At 32.2% G+C, this 20,313-nt stretch overlaps 1 protein-coding gene across 5 annotated transcripts in view; it reads right to left on the reverse strand.

Moving 5' to 3' along the window:
• SSBP2 (single stranded DNA binding protein 2) overlaps positions 1-20,313 on the reverse strand; it is a 375,378-nt gene that overhangs the window by 66,126 nt on the left and 288,939 nt on the right. For all 5 annotated transcript variants that reach the window (XM_031967111.1, XM_031967094.1, XM_031967116.1 and 2 more), the window contains one exon: positions 6,532-6,591. In XM_031967111.1, coding sequence (XP_031822971.1) covers positions 6,532-6,591 — 60 coding nt within the window. The remainder of the gene's footprint in view (positions 1-6,531; positions 6,592-20,313) is intronic.

Below are 20,313 nucleotides of genomic sequence, written 5' to 3' on the forward strand. Positions count from 1 at the left end.
CTTGAACTGGCAAAGAAAAAAAAATACTTCTCTAATCATTAATTACTAATTTTTATACATTCTAAATATACTCAAATAGTTATGAATTTAAGATTTAAGCAGGCCTAGGATATTTAATTTTTAGAGTTGAAGCCTCACCAAAAACATCTGTTTCTAGAAATCTGATTTTCAACTGCAAAATATAGTGTCTTCAATTTACCCAATACAGAATGTACTTGCATTTATACTGTGGAAGTCTTTATTGCACTATATCAAACTAATATTTTAAATTAAGGTGATATGCTGAAAAAAAAATAGATATATGATTACTGGTAAAGGATATGGCTGGTAAATAGAACTTAAGTCTGAATAAGATATTCAAATCATGTACTGTAGAGGAAGTGCAACTATATGATTTATTAAAGTTAAATGTTTCTCATTTGCTGTGAGATTTGAAAATCTGGCTGATCATGTTTATTTTCTTTGGGAGACTAAAGTGCCTTAAAAGTTTCTTTCACCCAGATTTCCTATCTGAGTGGAAGGTACAATACTGAGGAAAGAATAGTTTTTTGGAACTATCATTCCTTAGCAATATTTAGATTTAGAATGCTAAAAGCCAAGTCTTATCACTGAATGTGTGTGGGTAGAAAATCGATTTATTTTATATTAATAAATAATGGGTGTACATACAACACAGGATTGCCTCCAGAGTTGGACAGCTATTTCATGAAAGTTGTAAAGCATAGCAGGTAAATGTAAAGTTACTTTAGTATAGCCAATGCAGGACACAATCTGAAACAGACTATGTTAATGATGTATAATTTCAACTCACTTAAGTGAATTGGGAAAAAAAGAATTCTGATAACTCCACATAGTTAATAGAACAACAGTTTCACCTTCCTTTCAGTATTCAGAATATCTAATCTCCAATTTTTTTGTTTTCCTTTTGATGCACAGAATATCCTTGAAGTCATAATAATAACAGTAATACCCTGTAACTGAATAAATCTCAATTTTATTTGTATTTTATAGATATCTCTCAAAAACAAAGAAAACAGTAGGAAGAAAAAACACTGGAGAGTAGAATTGTAATTAGAAGAGATTGCTACAGTCCTAGGAAGTACTTAAAATTCCAAGAATTTTCATTATTCTGAATGAATAACAAGTTCCATTTAAAAAAAAAAAAAGACTTTTAACTTAGCTTTCCCTTCTTTACAATGGGAATAAAGCTAGATCAAAACAAGCACAGAAGATAGAGATCTAGCTTCAAAGTTTCAAAGACTGGGTTTAGTAATATAATGCATTCTAGTTCTGGGACCCCGGACAAGTATGTCATTTGAGCTCTCAGAGCTCTAGAAAACTCTTTAAATTATAGAGAAGGTGGTTGTTATTGTTGTTCAGTTTTTTTTTGTTTTTTTTTTAACCATTCCTGACTTGATTTGGTATTTTCTTGGCAAAGATGCAGAAGTGATTTGCTATTTCCTTCTCCAACTCATTTTACAAATGAGAAAACAGGCAAACAGGGTTAAGTGGGACTTACCTAAGGTCACATACCTAGTAAATGAGGCCAAATTTGAATTCAGAAAAATGCATCGTCTTGACTTCAGGCCTGGTGGTCTGTTCATTGTACCACCTAGATGGCTTTTATAGAAATGGTATCTTTCTATAAAGATATCTCTACATAGGTAGAGGAAGCTTCCTAAGAGTTTCCTATACCAATGACAGCATAAATCCATTCCTTATCTCTACCCTTTCTCTCAAGTTCATCTGACAAGTATTTACTAACCATTTACTATATCAGACACTTTACTAAGGACTGAAGATACCATAGCAAAGGGAGAAGGTAGAGGAAGCAAAAATAGTTCCTACCCTCAAAAGACCTTATAGTCTAACGGAGGAGACAACATGGAAATGACAAGGTACACATATGATATATACAGAGTAGAGAAAAGTCAGCCTGAGAGGGGAAGGCATTAGTAACTAGGATATCAGAAAAAAGTTCTCAGGAGGTAGAGACAGAAGATGGAAATGACAGTCAATATTCCAGGCAAAGGAGAGAAGCAGTGAAGATGGGAATATTGGGTCCCAGTTGCAAATGAACCCATGTATTTGTATGGTAGAATGTGTGGAATGGGACAAAGTATAAAAAGACAGGAGAAGTCGAAAGGGGTCAGGTTAGGAAAAACTTTGATTATCTCTAAACATTCATGTTAAATTACCTGACTCAGAGTCAAGGATGCCTTTTCACATTGGAACAAAGTCCAGAAATTCTCTCACAGCTCTTAAGTTGGGAATTTTTATACTGAATTTATTCTTTGACCTAGATATTTCATGACATTATCTCTTCCACAACCACAATGGCTATACAGCTTCTTCCTTTATGTTACAAATATTTTATTGCTTCCCTATTTTCTACTTTCCCCAAATATATTCCACTTACAACTCTTATGTCTGTATAAAACAGTACCATTTTTGTGCAACCACACACAAATTACGGGGGAAATCTGAAGGAAACCTAGGGTACAAGATTATGTCCTAATTAATTGCATCTCTGAGTTCTTCCAATTTTTGCTCATCTTAAAGATGAACATTATGGATTCATGATGACCTGCCACAGTCATTAGATATTTAACATTTTATTATTCAGTCTCTTGGTAGGAATATTTTTGACAGTACAATAAACTATTAATTCAAATGCCACTATGAATAAATAAAAAACTGAATTCTAGAAAATTTAATAAAAATATTACTAAACTTTTATTGTTCAAGATATATATGTAATAATGCCAACTTACTATTAATCATAAATATTCTACCAATTCCACTTTAATGACCATGCGATTCATTTGTAATTATTATTTTAGTTGTATGTAAAGACTTAAAAATTATTTCTTTAAAAAAGGCACGTATTCCCCTATATGATCCAGTTTATGTCACTAATTTACTAACAAACCTTCTCCCTCAGTACCACAGAAGTAGAATATTATACATATTGAATTAGCAAAGTTTTCAGTGTCTGAGAAAAAACAAGGAACAAAAAGCCTGTCACAAAAACAAACACAAAAGGGGATAAGGTGCCACTAATTACAGCACACTTCACCTGAAAAAATGAAATACATTTAGGCCTAGAGAGCCTCTAACACTATTATAATGCAAAATCCTCAGGCTTCTCTGATTGAGTATTTATGAAACATCTCTCTTCATCAATTTTGTCCAGTATTTCTACAGATTGTTCTTGTTCAGTTATCCTGACTCTTTATGACCACATTTGCCATTTCCTTCTCCAGCTTAATTTATGGATGAGGAAACTGAATTAAATTGAATTCAGTGATTTGCCCAGAGCCACACAGCTAGTAAATTGCATTTGAACTCAGATCTTCCTAACTTCCTGCTAGGTACTGTATCTGCTTTGTCACTTTGCTGCCCTATTCTACAGCTATTGAAATGCTTATTTTACATATATTTATAAGAAAAGGGTTGCTAATTGTGGACTAAATAGAGGAAATTAACATTCTTCTGACATAAGGTTAAAAAATTTTCAGTTTATCTTCTGAATTAAGAGAGAACATTTTTAGGTTAAGAAGGTAATTTTTAAAAGAATTACACAGCTATATTATAAAGCTCTTTTTCACCTAAATTTGAAGTTCACCTGTAGAGTCCCTTAAAATAATAGAGTTTAAGGCAAAAGGGCCTGTGGAAACTGTCAAAACTTAAGTGTGTCCCAAAGGTTTTAGTGTAGTTTTAAGTTTTAGAAGCTTAACTGATCATTGGGAGAGCAAGAATTAAATGTATAAAATTGAACTAAGACTTGTGGGACACTGTATTTTCCCTAGCTTTAAGCCATCATCATCGAGGAAGTTCTTAATGACTCTAAAAGAGTCATTAAGAACTTTCTAAACATTTATGGAATAAGGGAGTCACCTTTCCCTTGTTCTGAGTGTTTTCCTTTTTATTGTAATTTCAATTGTGACTAATACAAAAATGTAAAGTGGGAAACTGGAAAAATTCTCAGTAAAATTCAGAAAAAGAAGATGAAAAAATGCTATCCTTTATATAGAAACAAAAAAGGCATTTACATAAATAAACAGATTTCAATGTCAATGTATGTGTTTATCCACAGAGAAAATGGGGTTTCCATATGTCAGGATCTATGGCGTCTGTACACTTTCCTTTCCCATTTCATGGCCTGTTCCCCTAGACCATGTTTTTTAATACTGAGTCAGGATTGTGGAGGGATGTTCCAGCTGCTCCATGGACACTGCCAGCTACAGAAAGACTGAAAAAGGCTCTTGGTATATACTTTGATTGAGGGTTAGGATTGAAAGCTAGCATTTCTTGCTTTCACAATGGTAGCAGAGAAAGAATGCCTACTATGTCAGAATTCTGCAAGAACTATACAAATGTTTCAACCGAAGTTAGTGTAGAAATAGGTTGAAATTTGGCAGAATGATCGGAGGATTAACATACATAATGGAATAATTTAGGGAGGAGTGGGTTTTCAAATTTGTATTTTGGGGCTATAGTAGGGATTAAAAGGAAAATGAATTAATGAAATCAATAAGCATTTATTAAATACCTACCATGTGCTAGACACTAAGCTAAGTGCTGGGAATTTAAAAAGAGATGAGATCTACTGGTCATCCTGCCATCTGGGGGAGGGGGGGAGGGGTAAGAGGTGAAAAATTGGAACAAGAGGTTTGGCAATTGTTAATGCTGTAAAGTTACCCATACATATAACCTGTAAATAAAAGGCTATTAAATTTAAAAAAAAAAAAAGAGAGATGAGAAACAGATTAAAAAAAAAAAAAAAACAATTCCAATCCTCAAGGAACTCACATTCTAGTAGGGAAGACAGCATGCAAAAGTTAGCCTACAAAAGAAATAAATTAATATTATAGAAGCAGACAGGTTTTTCTTTGGGCACAAGTGGAATTAGAAAGGTTACCTTTATTTGCATTTGTTTTGGGTTCCAACATCAGCACTGTGCAGTTTTGTTTTGTTATGTTTTCTAAGTGTTTTAAGTTTTTGTGAATTGTCTTCTTAGTTTCTTGAACAAAGTGAATATATTTTACACCTAGTTTGCAAATCCCCAATAAGCACATAGTAGATGCTTAGGAAATACTTAATTGACTAAGAACCATTTGGATCCAGAAATATGAAATTCCATAAGAAATCAGAGGTTACTTATTTTTGTATTGGGTGAGGGCTCACTTCTTAGAGTGGTCAATATTTCCTGTCTAATTCCATTGCATGTGGAAGTTTGGTGAACCTGCTTTCTTGCGCATGTGCAACAGAGAAACCTTCTTTCCCTTTCTCCCACTTCACAGAGCAAAGAGATAGATTCAACTGTTTCTTCTCAGCTTACTATGTAACAAAAATTCTTTTACTTGGCTTCTGAGTTAGAACTAACTCTGCATATAAGTTGGATATAAGTTTCAGGCAACTTACTCTTTTCCCCAGGCATTAGAGCCACCAGGGATCCAACAAATATAATCAGTAGTAAACTAGCTGCAACTGCCCTAAGGAGTGGTCTAGCTAAGTAAAGGAGCACTTTGTCTATTGGTTATGCCGAATGCAGAAAAGAGAAAATGAAGAAAAGAGAGAAAATATTCATGGGCTATGAGGTTTCACCTAACTTGTAGCTACCACTTTAAGGAGGAGTCTACTCTTTCCAGGAACTGATTGTAATTCCTATTATGGGGAGGGAGGATTATTCTTTTTGGTTCTTGCACTATCTTTTCAGTAAGAATCTCTTTAGAAAAGCTAATTAATATTAACTGGTTAATTCCATTGGGCCAATGATAACTGGTTAATTTATATTGGAGAAGGGGAAGGGAATGCATTTGCTGGGGACTTATTAGCAATAGTTTTAGAAACTATAAGCCTTTGGGATTAATTGAGGAAGAAGTAGGAGCTGTCATTTGGAGACCTGCCCTGCCAAAACTGGAAGAGTGAGTTTAGAGCCTGCACTCTATCAATATATGTCAAGCAGTTGGAGGACTCACTGGAAGGCCAGCAACCTAACTGTAGACCAACTGAGATAAAAATAGTCTTAGTTAATTATATGGTTATAATTGACTTAAATGATGAACTTAAATGTAAGTAACATGAAAATAAATGACAAATTGACAAATGACAAAAATTAGGTTAATGATGATTTTTAACAACATTCACTATATCAAGATTTAAACTAGCAGTACTTAGCTAACACCCGATTTTTCAAAATAGTGTCATGGAAGGAATAATCAAAAGGCATATACATGATTGGAAATCAGATATGGCTCAAATTATAATCTCAGGTTACCTTGAGATCTGGGTCTCAGAGTCCTCATTTACAGAATCAGGGATATGGACTAGGAAATTTCTAAGGTCCTTATAGCTCTAAATTCTATGATTTTATAATGAAAAATTATGTAATTAAAAAAAAATAAGTTGCTTAGGAATCACAGTCAAGTAGTATGTAGAAGTACAGACGTAAATTTTATTTCCTAAAAATTCAGAATTTCTTTTACTGAATTATAATTGCAAATTTATATTTCATAGAGGCCTTACCTGGTTAGGTATTCTCAGTGGTGGTCTTGGACCTCCAGGGTACCGAGGTGACATGAAAGGCTATTAAAAAAAAAGCATATAACACTTCTGTGAAATTCAAAAATCTAAGGGTTATATCTTTAAGATATTTACCATATTATTTTTATATGCTACCTTTTATAAAATAAAATCTTGTGGGGAAATTAGTATCATGTCACCTAGGAGATAGGCTTTAAGACTTTTCCTGAAGGATGTGAACTCTGACTTTACCCTTAGTATTACATAGGAATTAAAATATGCTTTTTCATTAATGGAGAGACACAGGATGTGTGTGTGTGTGTGTGTGTGTGTGTGTGTGTGTGTGTGTAGGCTATTATACATTACAAACAAGAAATTATAAAATAATAAATGGTATATAGGATCCCACTAAATATATGATTACAAAGGAAATGAAATGGTCTCATAATGAGAGTAAGGCATAATTGATATACAATCCATGTGTTCCATTTGGTATCCCAGACATGTTACAAAAACTTAAAGAAGGTTAGACTAAGTATTTGTGTAGTCAACTTTTTATAGGAAAAGACTTTTAGGGTTGTGCAGGATAAGCAGGTGTAGATGAGTTGGAATCAGCCTCAATAGCAGAAATATACCTATCAATATAACATCACAGATGCTTGGGAGTAACTGCCTATGTGACTCTAGGCAAGTCACTGTCAGTGCTCTAAAAAACTCTATAAGAGTGTGTTGCTATAGAGAAGCTAGGGACATGCAGTGATTGGAGTTTCTTCTTTTGGGAGATTCTTTTAGCGACATCATAAACCAGGCCTCTCACTAGCGTCTCTGACTTAGCAGCTTACACTGATCATAGAAACATAAATTTAAAGCTGGCAGGACCCTTATAAGTCATCTAGTCTAACATTTTCATTAAGGTCCAGGGAGTGAGTTGCCTAAATATCAAATGGGTAGTAAGTGACAAAGATGGTGAGATTTTATATAATTACTAAGAAAACTGTCAAATTTCAATTTCACTTTTTACTATATAGGAATATGTATATATGTATATGTATATGTGTATGTATGTGCCCCTACTCCTTTTGATATTTTTTAAACATTTGTTTCTATGGCAAGACAGAATTATCAAATAATCCACCTTTATCCTGTATTATAGAGGGTCTGACTAAAATGTAAAAAGTTTTAAATTAAACGAACAATTTGGTCCTCTGCTCAAGATCTTGAATTGTTCTTAGCTAGTTATTGTATATGAGCAAAAATATTTCTTAGTCTTTCACAAATCCCTGCCTGATGATCTCAAGGTGGTGCACTAGTCTGGGTTTGGGAAAGCTAGGCTAGTGGAGAGCAAGTTTTAACTGTCCCTACCAAACTTAAAAGGCTTCACTGTAGCTGGTTGTTGGTTGTCCTTCTTTCTCCAAGAGGACCGTGACATCAGAGGGATGATGCCATGACTTATAAGTGAATTGAATTTATGTAAGGGAGAGCTGTGCAAAGTTACCATTGTCCTCCAGAGCCATCTGGGTCCAGTGGCAAGATACAAATCAGTACAACTGGAGATGACCCCTAGAGGCAAACAAACATACTATAGTCTACCTGAATGGCATACCATATGAGAAGCTAAATCATATGAGAAAAACTATAAATTTTGTAATAAGGGATATTCATTTAATCAGATATAGAATAACATTATCTCATTGAAATGAGAAGTGCTCTTAAGAATGTTCATCAAACTAATGACTAACTGTTACAAGAGCAGCCAAGCTAAATTCAGAAGAACTGCAGAGCATAAAGGCAGGGTAATGATATTCTATAGAAACTAGTAAAACAACTTTTATTAGATTGTAGAAAAGTTGCAATCAGTCTCTGGGTGGGGAGCACCCACACCTACAAAATTACAGATCCTTGAAATATTTAATAATAAAGGAGTTACCCATTAAAAAAAAAAAAAAGAAATTATGCAAAGCTCCTCTTTTGTTCCCAAGATGGGAGAGAGTCACAGACAAATAGGAGTCATCCTTCCCCTTTAACTAATACCAAGTTCCCTGAAAGTGTTCCCGAATGGAATAGAGTGTTCTCTCTTTTTCCGACCACCACCACTTTACACAATTCTTTTCCCACAATAATTATTATTCTACAATAATTAGCAACCATTTACTAATTGCAAGAGAACATTTCCTTTTCCCTAATCACAGTGTTATGTTAGTTTTATCATGTATCTTATTTATGTATTCAAATCATGAAATCATGAAATCAAATCATGAAAAAATTCTCTATCCATATTAATTTTCCCTCAAGTCAACTTGCAATTTTTGTAAAGTTTACTAACATTCTTTAACTTTCACATTCATTTGCTCAGTGCAAGAAGCAATCATTTATGAAAATTTGTTCCTAAATATTTTGTTCTGAGTCTATTCTTTTTTCTCCTATTCATTTATTTCACTTCAGTATAGTAAGATATTGGTCAAAAACAGCTCAGCTTTTTTTTTTTTAATCTGCAAAATGTTTTATCTTTTTGAAATGTTTTAAAATGATTAAGAATCAAATATTTGATTTAATGTTTGTGTAGCTGTATAATATCTCTCAAAAAGTGTTAATTCAAGCAATTTATTTGCTCAGATTGTAAATGAAAAAGCAGTTGGTGAAACAGAAAAATAGAAATGGATAACTAAATATTATTATACTATTTAAGGAATTGTGAAATACAAAAAAATTCATGGAAATTATATTGAATGTATTACACTATGTAAATGCTGAAAAGTTTAGAAGGTTCCTAGAACAAAACAAAATTTAAAAAATATTTTCAATATTCCTCTCTATACTAGAAGAATGATTCAATATTAATTTAATAAAACATTTAAAATGAGACATTTCCCATCTTAAATATGGCATTGTGGAGTAACGTTTTTTAATGATATTTTCTGTGTCCCTCCAACCTAACCATGAGGTTCCATCATGAAATTGCTGGGTTAGGGAGGTAGGAACTTTGTATGTGGTGATGATTGTGAACCAAACAGGGTCTCTAAGGAGTAATAAAATCGAGGAAAGAGTTAAAAAGAATTTCTTTCAGCTCTTTTTCTTGTTTATTTTCTCCTTTCAAAAACTGTCATTATTATAATATATTGGAGTAAATTTGGAAAACCACTTACATTTTGGAAAAAACTATTATATGTACTTGTGAAATAAAATAGAAAACTGACAGTCATTCAGGTAATACAAATCACATCTACTTGAAAATTAGGGTAAAAATTTAAAAAAAAATAATAGTGCTTAGAACACAATATTATTATTATTCATACTTAAATAACCTGGATAATTGCTTCAAATATCCACTTTCAGAGAGTCAAATAGTGATACTGGGGCACCTGGGTTATATTCTGCTCAAAATGTATTAAGTCCATAGACCCCAGGTAAATTGTTTGATATGTGTGTGCCTGATGTAACTTACCCAATCTATGCAGGTCAGCTTTGGGATAGGGAGTTTTCCTTACTCCCTTACATTGATAGAATCACAGCTGTGACTGTCCAGCCCCCTCTCATCTCTCATCAAAAACCCCAACCAAGGGCTGCTAGGTGGCGCAGTGGATAGAGCACCAGCCCTGAAGTCAGGAGGACCTGAGTTCAAATATGGTCTCAGACACTTAACACATCCTAGCTGTGTGACCCTGGGCAGGTCACTTAACCCCAACTGCCTCAGAAAGAAACAAAACAAAGCAAAAAAAAAAAAAAAAAAAAAAAAAAAACTCATACCACTTTCCTAGCCTGCATACACAGAGCATTAATGTCTAAAATGAAAAGCTACAAAGAAAATACTGAGATTTGCCTTCAGATAATTCAAGGAACAAAAATAGACATGGAATTTTATATTGTGAAAATTTTTATTTAAACTATGAAGTCACATAAAACTATACACTATGTTAGTTATTCTACATATTCTACTTATAACTAGAATTAGTTATCAAATGACAAATTTTATCAATATAACATCTACATTATTACTCTGGAAAGAAGTATTTTCTTTGTTAGGGGTCCTTGCCTATGGAATTTTTATTCACTTCTGTTTCATCCCTGTTACAAAAATTATATGTTTTAAAAAAGTTTAATTTGAAAAAAACAAAACAAAAATCTTTGGTTGAAATAGTGGTGGTGGTAATAGTGATGAAACAGAGACTGAAAAGAAGTCCTGACCTCTCCAAATTCTCAATACCTTGATAAGAGTGTTGAATGAAGAGTCAGGATAGATATGTTTTAGGATCCAATTCTACTACTGACTCCATTACTTTAAGAAAGTAACAAAAAAAAAGAGAGAGAGAGAGAAAGAAATAAAGTAACAATCTCTCTGGGCCTTTGTCTTTCATCTTTACTATGAGACAACTGGACTGGATCATGACTAAGGTCATTTAAAACTGAAAATTCTACAATTCTCCATAGCCAAAGATTCTCAGATATAGTGAAATCAAACAAAGTCTCTTAAACTGTGGGGTCTTGACCCCATATAGGATTACATAATTGAATGTAAAAGTTGTGAAATTATGATTTATTATCAGTAAATGCTTGATTTGTATACCTATTTTATATACCTATATACCCAGGATCACATGAAAATTTCTTGAGCAAAAAGGGTTCAAAAGTGGAAAAAGTTTTATAAGTCTGATATAGAAGATGTTTGATAAATATGATATGCTTGTATGTATTTTTCTCCTTTTATGACATCAAAGAGAATTGATTATTAACTAAATATCTTGAGCAGAGGTTGGAGACCTTTGCTTATTCATCGTGAGCCTAAATAAGAGTTAGAAAACTTTGGAAAATATAAATAACTTATGCTCAAGCTTAAGGACTATGAAGAAGCAATATGACTTTATTATTTTTTGAAGTTATATGGATAATGAATAAGAGAATTGTCACAGCCATCTTGTTTGGATAAGGTTAGCCCTGAAAACAATTATTAGAGGCTTAAGTAGTAGAGTATGAGGAGTATTCCCATAAATTCACACCATTACACTTTTCATGCTTTTTCAATAAAAACAACTCATAAAGATTCCTTCTTGTTTAGGCCAAGATCTAAAACAATAAACACTTAAAATAGAAAGTATAATGCTTGGTAATTTTTTAAATGGTTAGGAACTTAGAATTCTCATATCTGGTATCTTTTTTGGTGAACATGAGAGAAGAAAACCTCAAACTAATAAAAAAGAAAATATTCTTAGTTTTATTATTAATTGCAAATGTAAAAAAAAGCAACTTGGAATTTTCAGTCAAAAGCAAATATAAAATATAATTTTTCCATCAGAATTCCTAACAATCCCCTACACCATGGTACAAATGTGAAATCTGTTTAGTACATCATTTTAGAGTAGTCCTATCTAGTAATAAAAGTAATAATAGATTTTATTATGCACTAACATTCTATTTCATTACTTCAACATGATTTGAGGTTTACTATTATTTATTTATGAATGACTATTATTTATTATATAAGATTCTTCCTAGAAATAAAATTATCAAAGTACTAACTCCAAAGGGTCCAAGTTAATAGGTAAAATAGTAAGTAAAGATATATAGACAAGAAATTAGTATGTGGCAAATAAATAAAAGTCACACTAAATGAAACTTAGAGCATTTTACAGAATTACATAACACTGCTATATAGTGTTAATCTAGTTATCACCAGATAGTAGTCTTGTTATTAGTGACTGTATGTATCTTATATTAAATCAAGTCAACAAGTATCATCTCTTAGTTCCCCTAGGTAACTCTGTAAGTGGTAAAGAACTTGACCTGTATTGGTAGAAAGACCTTCCCCTTTTAGAAGGAATATATACTAATGAAATCTGAAGTTCAGTCCCTATTCTATCCCTCTTGTCAAGAACATATTGTTGTTTTTGCTTTCTAATCTATTCTGCCATCTTCCTCATCTATAATAAACTTTTAAGCTTGTTTTTCCTTCAAATAAATTCTATTCTAATATTTCTTTCCCTTGAAACTTACCCCGCTCCTCCTGATCTTTAGAAGAAAAAAAAAAGAAACAAAAATGAATCAGTATTTAGCATTAATGGTTTGTAATATTTAAAAAGCAAAACAAAACTCTGATTCCCCATTTCCCCATTTCCTTTTCTCTAAAACTAGATTCATATTCGTGGATATTGTACTTTTCTCTTTCTGTTGTTGGCTACCTTTAGCCAACCTTCCCCACCCCAATCCCTTATGTTTGAATAATCTTATACAGCATCTGAATTACAAGAAATATTTATTTCCTCTTTGCTCCTTTTTTAGGGTACTATGTAACTTTTCCTTCAGTTTGTTTATTGGGCCTTCCATTCTTTTTTTTTTTTTAAGTCCTAGTTGTAGTCCTAAATTATCCATTTAGAGAATGCACATCCATTTTTCTTTCTTTCTTCCTTTTTTTCTTTTTTCCCTGTAATCTTTGCAATTGAGGCTGAGGGAGGCTGATGGGATCCTTAAGCTTGAGAGTACTGATTTCATCTGGTTAAAGCAACTGGTTATCCTCATTAAGTCTGGCATTGATATGGTGAATATGTTGGAGCACTACCATGATGCCTAAGGAGGGCCGTCTGTGCCAATTAGTAATGAGATCAGCAGCAAGTGGCTACTGTACTTCTAGCTCTGGCATAATTCAGTCATGAAAGGAAGAAAGAAAAGAAGGAAAGATGTAAGAAAGAAAGGAGGGAAGGAAGGACAGTCAGTGATGGAGGAAGGGAAAAAGAAACAAAAGAAGGAAGGAAAGAAGAAGGAACAAAGAAAAAGAAAAAAAGAAAAAAAGGAAGAAAGAATAATGGATGTGCATTTTCTTAATGGATAAGCATATTTTCTCATTTTTTCAGAATTACAGTTCTGAATGTATACTTAGAGAGTAGACACTGGATGGCAGATCATTCTCATGGCAGTGATGACTATAAATCATAAGATTTAGAGCAGGAGAGCACACTAAAGACCTCCTGGCATAACACTCTTATTTAATAGATAAGGAACTCCAGGAAATTTAAAAGACTTCTAAAAGGTCACAAAGATGACCTTGCAAATAGTGTTCCCTTTAAATCAAATTGTCTAAAAATGATTTCTTCCTAGTACCTCAGGTCACAAATTTATTCATTCTTTCAATATTTATTAACAGTTTTCCATATGTTAGATACTATGCTAGAGTTGAAAGATACAGAGGTCAAAGACATATACATAAATAATTATGATTCAAGGAAGAAGGAGATAGTATAAGGGAGAGAGTTATTGATAGGGCAGACTCAGGTCAGTGCCTTGTTAATTGAGGTCTGATATTGGGACAAAATGAAGTTCTCAGGAATCATTCAATATTAAACTATAGGAAGTTTACTTAGGCATAGTACAGAAAGTATAAACAATAAGGACATTCAAGTGCTTAGCTCTGGTATCCTTGGCTCCTTTAATTTCCAGATGAAAATTTGTCTAGTCAGTAGATCAGAGTGGTGACTTACTTGGTTTTGACACATCCACCAAGTCTGAAAGGACCTCACTTCACGTAGATGGATCTTTTTGTGACCTCAGGTGACTGAAAAGTCATGTTAATATTGTCAGAATCTACCATTTACGACAGACAAATCCTGGGGACAAAAGCAACTCTTTTGGGGCAGGGAATCAGGTTAGACCATGTTTTGGGGAGGGAGAGCCCTAGGAGATATTGATGCTATCACAGAAAGGTTCCGGCAATCTGCTATGAGAAACTGGTGGTGATGGTGGGAGGATGTCACTTTGAACTAGGCTGATTAGAGAAGGACTGGGTGTGAACTGGGTGAGAGAGCCAGGGGTGAGGTGGGGTGAGGGAGTCCATTCCAAGTGAGCAAAGAATTTTAAGATGCAAGATAGGGAACAGTTAAATCGAGCTTTTAGCATTTAATTATTTTAAGGGATATTACTGAAGGAATTAAAATAATTGTAAGAGATGCTCACAGTTCACTTGCTCAATTCACACCATCACTGGTAGACTAGTTTGCCAAAGGGATGATTATTACTCTTCCAATATTATCTAAGGATAATATTATGAGTGAATATACTCCTAAATGCTAGCTCATGAGTCCTACCAGTGTATTTCCCCTTAGCTAGTAGATTTGGCTTTTTAGCAAACACTTACTCAAATGTGATAGATACCAACAACAAAGCAATTTCTCCAACACTGGAGGCACTCTCTCCAATGAACACACTCAGAATTCAAGAGAGAGAGAAAGAGTAGGCATAAACAAAGTACAATGGTAGTGAGATTCCCATTAAGGAAAAAATGTGGCCAAGTCATGTGAATGAGGATACATGAACCTGAGTCTCAAAGAACGGGCAGGAAGGCATGGGTTACTATCAGCATTGATGGAAAGCACTTTAAAATTAACAGTCTCCCAGAATGGTCTGAGTCTTTGATTATGCCTCTGAATTATTTTCTTGGACACTGTTTTAAAAAAAGAGTTCTTATAGTTATTTTCTCTAAAATTATTTCTCATTTACTGCATATAAAATATTTAGATCCTAAATTTAATTCTTATTTAAGTTTCTTTATGATAAATATGTCCTTTTAATATGAGAAACATAAAAATTACATAAATTTCTTCAAAAGAACTTGTACTCATAATTAAAACAGGCCTAGTTCTGAAGTAAATTTCAATATAATATGAAGATAAGAAATCAATTAAGTAAGGAAGAGGGTAGTGAATGTATGTTTACATAACCCAGAAACAGTAAGTCTTTATATAAAGACTGGAAAACCACTTCAAGAATCAAGGACTTTGTAGAGGATATTAATGAATCACATAAGAGGTGATTTTAGATAACATCTTATATTCCTTCCAATGCTAAAATGCTATGAATCTATGAGAAACATGCAAGGGCATTGGCCTTTTACAACTGAGTAACCATGTGAATAATCACTCTAGTTTAATCATTTCCCTATTACTTGATTTTATATTTAAAGCTTATCTACCAATGAAAGGTGTCTGGATACATATACAAATGTAAAAATTAAATAGAGTAATATAATGTATGCAAGATATAAATGATGGTACTTTCATCTTTGTAAAGGATTCACAATCAATTAATCATTCTCCTTAGACCACTGGAAATGGTGCTAGATTTGATATTCTGCAACAATCAGGGAAAAGTTAAGAATTTCTATGTTGAAATTTGGTGAAGAATTCCCCATTTGTAAGCATGCATGTTTACGTTCTCTAAAGATGAAAGGGTAAAGGAAGCATATAGTTTTAAGATGTTTTAATTATAAGCTCTAAATATCCGTTTTAACTAAATCCATTTTAAACACATAATTAAAAAACCAAGAAGGAACAATTTTCTCATAATAATAAACTGATCGCACAGAGAAAGAAATGATTAGCTTCTAAAGAAATGCGTAAGTGTTACTACTGGGCTTATATCCCAAAGAGATCATAAAGAAGGGAAAGGGACCTGTATGTGCACGAATGTCTGTGGTAGCCCTCTTTGTAGTGGCTAGAAACTGGAAACTGAGTGGATGCCCATCAGTTGGAGAATGGCTGAATAAATTGTGGTATATAAATATTATGGAATATTATTGTTCTGTAAGAAATGACCAACAGGATGATTTCAGAAAGGCCTGGAGAGACTTACACGAACTGATGCTGAGTGAAATGAGCAGGACCAGGAGATCATTATATACTTCAACACCAATACTATATGATGACCAGTTCTGATGGACCTGGCCATCCTCAGCAAGGAGATCAATCAAATCATTTCCAATGGAGCAGTAATGAACTGAACCAGCTACGCCCAGAGAAAGAACTCTGGGAGATGACTAAAAGCCATTACATTGAATTCCCAATCCCTATATTTATGCCCACCTGCATTTTTGATTTCCTTCACAAGCTAATTGTACAATATTTCAGAGTCTGATTCTTTTTGTACAGCAAAATAACAGTTAGGTCATGTATACTTATTGTGTATCTAATTTATATTTTAATGTATTTAACATCTACTGGTCATCCTGCCATCTTGGGGAGGGGGTGGGGGGTAAGAGGTGAAAAATTGGAACAAGAGGTTTGGCAATTGTTAATGCTGTAAAGTTACATATACATATAACCTGTAAATGAAAGGCTATTAAATTAAAAAAAAAAAAGAAATGCGTAAAACTATGATGTAACATCTTAGAAATTATTCCATTTTATTTCAACTATTTTCAATAAATCCTTCCAACTTTATTTAAATACTGTATATAAATAAAAATTATTTAAAAGTTATTAAATCAGAAGCAGTTTCAATTGTTCAGTGATAAAGAGAACCATCTACACCCAGAGAGAGTACTGTGGGAACTGAGAGTGGTTCACAACATAGTATTTTCACTCTTTTTGTTGTGGCTTGCTTGCATTTTATTGCTTTCTCTCTCTCTCTCTCTCTCTCTCTCTCTACTCCTCTGATTTCATTTTTCTTGTGCAGCATGATAATTGTATAAATGTGTATGCATATATTATATTTAACATATATTTCTACCATGTTTAACATATATTGGACTTCTTGCCATCCAGTGGAGGGGATGGGGGAAGGGAGGAATTAGAATACTAGGTTTTGCAAGGGCTAATATTGAAGAATTGTTCACGCATATGTTTTGAAAAATAAAAAGCTTTAATAAAAATTATTTAAAAATTTAAAAAGTATTTCTATATATTTCATTTTTTTCCATGAATATGCTTAAGGGATAGAAGACACAATGGTGATCCATTTTAAGGATTGGCACTACTGAGATCTTAAAATGTCATGATATTTAAAACTGTTTTACTTTTCAGGCAATATGCTATTCTGAGACTAATAATATGAGATACAAAACACATAGGATGCTTTCAATATAACATGATTTAATGGTCAAAAACCAAATGTAATAGTGAAATCTATACCCAATAAACATAATGGCAATGCAAGAATGGATTAGAAAGAACTAATAATTTTATTTATGAAAAACAGTTTAAGGCAAAGATTTATACACAAGTTTAGAATGGCTATGGTGGAATTTATCAAGCATTAGCAGAATCACTGGTAATTCTTAATCAGATGAGACAATAGTAAGAAGAGAGACAAGGAGAGAAATGATATTTTATATATAAAGGCATAATAAATAATGAAATTAATGTAAACATTAAATATATTTACATCAAATAGCATAGCACATAAATACTTAAAGAAAAATAAAATTACAGTAATATCTAGATTAGTTAATAATCGGTAGATATTTCAATATTTCTTTTTAGACTCAGGCAAATCTAATAGAACAACTTACAAGAGATGAGTTGAGATTCACAACAAAACATTAATAAAAGTAGTTATCATTAACCATTTGTAATCACTAAACAGGAAAAATAAAATAATTTTTTTGTATTGTGTAGTATCTGTACAAAAAACTGACCATATTCTAAAACATAAAGAAATTATAATTAATAAGAAAAATATAAAAAATTCAAGCATAAATGAAAAACAAATAATGAGTGGAATAAGTAACAAATCATGAAAAGAAAATAATAATTAAGAAGCAGTGTATAAATTTGGTTTGAATTACAACCTTATCATCAACTTTTGTAACCAATTAACAAGTTAATTAATGTAAGGGTCTCGGCTTTCTCATTTGTAAAATGAGGGGTTTAGACTCAATGACCTCTAAGATCTCTTCTGGTTCCAGATCTATGATCTTGTGAAATACTCTACCAAAATTTGTGGAATGCAGAGAAAGCATATCCTTAGGAGAAAGTTTTCTTTCTCTAAACACTAATATCTTCAAAAGAACAAAAAGAAACATTACTGAAACTGAATAAAATCACTAGAAAAAATTAAAAAATCCACAAATTAAAAACCTCTGAATAAATGCTAAAATAAAAAGAGAACCTTTTAAATATCAATGGAAAATATCAATTGAAAATAAAATACCAGTGAAATAATAAATAAAATTTAGGAACAATTTTGCTTTTTTTTCAATATAAAAAGCATCATCTCATTTGATTTAAAAAAGAAGAAAACTACCATTTATCAAAATCAAAAATTAGAGAGGAATTTACAACAAATACAAAATAAAGTACTAAAACTGATTATACCTAATTGTATGCCAATAAAATTGATTGATGAAAAATTATGAATAATATATAAAAACACAAAAATTCCCAAAAATCTTAGTTTAATTTTAAGCTTATAAACAGTATAAAACAGAGAAACTAAGTTACATTATATCAAGAAAAGAAACTAAACAAACTATTAGAGACTTCCTAAAAGAAAAAAAACCAACAATAACACCTTGGATCATTTTTTTACAAGTAAAATTTACAAAACATTTAGAGAAATAATTAATCCTCACGATAATAAACTGTACACAAAAATGGAGAAAGAAAAAAATTACCAACCCCTTTTCCATGAGAAGGATAGACCAATGATTTTAGAAAAAAAGAGAAAGACAAAAGTTGAGAAGTAGAAGATAAAAGATTATCACTAGTCAATATTGATGCAAAAATATTGAATGAAATTAGCAAAGAGGCTGTATGATTTTATACAAAAAGTACTCATTATGATCAGGTTGGATTTACCACAGGAATATAAGGATTAGGGAAACTTCTAAACCTAATAAACCATATTAATAACAATAATAATAAGATGGCATTTCTATATCAACAAATAAAGAAAAAGATGCCTTCAAAAATATGGCATTGATGAAAAAAATGTAAAAAGCAAAGGAACAAGTGGATCTCTCTTCATTACAATCACAGGTCATCTATTTGAAGGCAAAAACTATATTTTCTGCAAAGGAGAAAATAGAAGATGAAAACATATAGAAGTTTGTCAATAGGATCAGGGATAAAGCAAAGATGTTCATCATCTCCCTCTGATACAGCATCAAAATTAAAGGCAATTTATTAATAATAAGATAAGAAAAAGGAAACTGAAGGAATAAGATAGGAAAAGCAATCTGTATTTGCATATGATATAATCTTTAAGCAACCTCAGATTCAATTTAAAAAACTGAAAAAAATAATTAAATTTTAACAAAGTGATTGACCATATATGATCAACCATTAGAAATCATTTTGTTTAACATCTAACTAATAAAACTCAGGAATAAGTAGAAGGAGAAATTTCATTCAAAATAACAACATGCATAAAATATTTGGATTCTATCCTAAGACATATGCATAATTTAAATAATAATTAGAAAATATTCTACCAAAATAAAATTATTTAATATTTATAGAGACATACATTTTTTATCCATGGTTTTCCTGAACAATATGTTTCTGTTACATAAATTAATTTACAAATACAAAATAAATTCCAGGTAATTAGAGAGAGAAGACACTAAAAATTAGGGGAGTTGTGAAAGATATTACATACTAGGTAAATAGAACTCCATCTTAAAGGATTGAGGACTTCTATAAGGCAAAACTGAGGGCACAGCACATTTTATGGATGGCAGGCATCCAAAGTAAAATTAGGGAGGCAGGAGATGGAGCACCATATATGAAGAAGAGAGAGAAGGCTAATTATTGACTGGACTATATAGAATGAGATGGGGAGTTATGTATAATAAGATTAGGCTATAGAGTGTTTTAAAAGACAAATATAATATAACTTATATTTGATCTTAAAGACAACCAGGTACAATTGAAATTCACTGAATTGTGTGGTAGCTATATGGAAGATACATGATAGAGAAGCAGGGAGACCCTTTAGAATAGTGTTGCAATACTCTAGATGGAAGTTGATAAAGACCTGGATTAAGATAGTATTGGCTATGTGAAAAGAGAAAAGATGCAAACGATT

Source organism: Sarcophilus harrisii, chromosome 1 (assembly GCF_902635505.1).
Source record: "Sarcophilus harrisii chromosome 1, mSarHar1.11, whole genome shotgun sequence".
Taxonomy (NCBI): domain Eukaryota; kingdom Metazoa; phylum Chordata; class Mammalia; order Dasyuromorphia; family Dasyuridae; genus Sarcophilus; species Sarcophilus harrisii.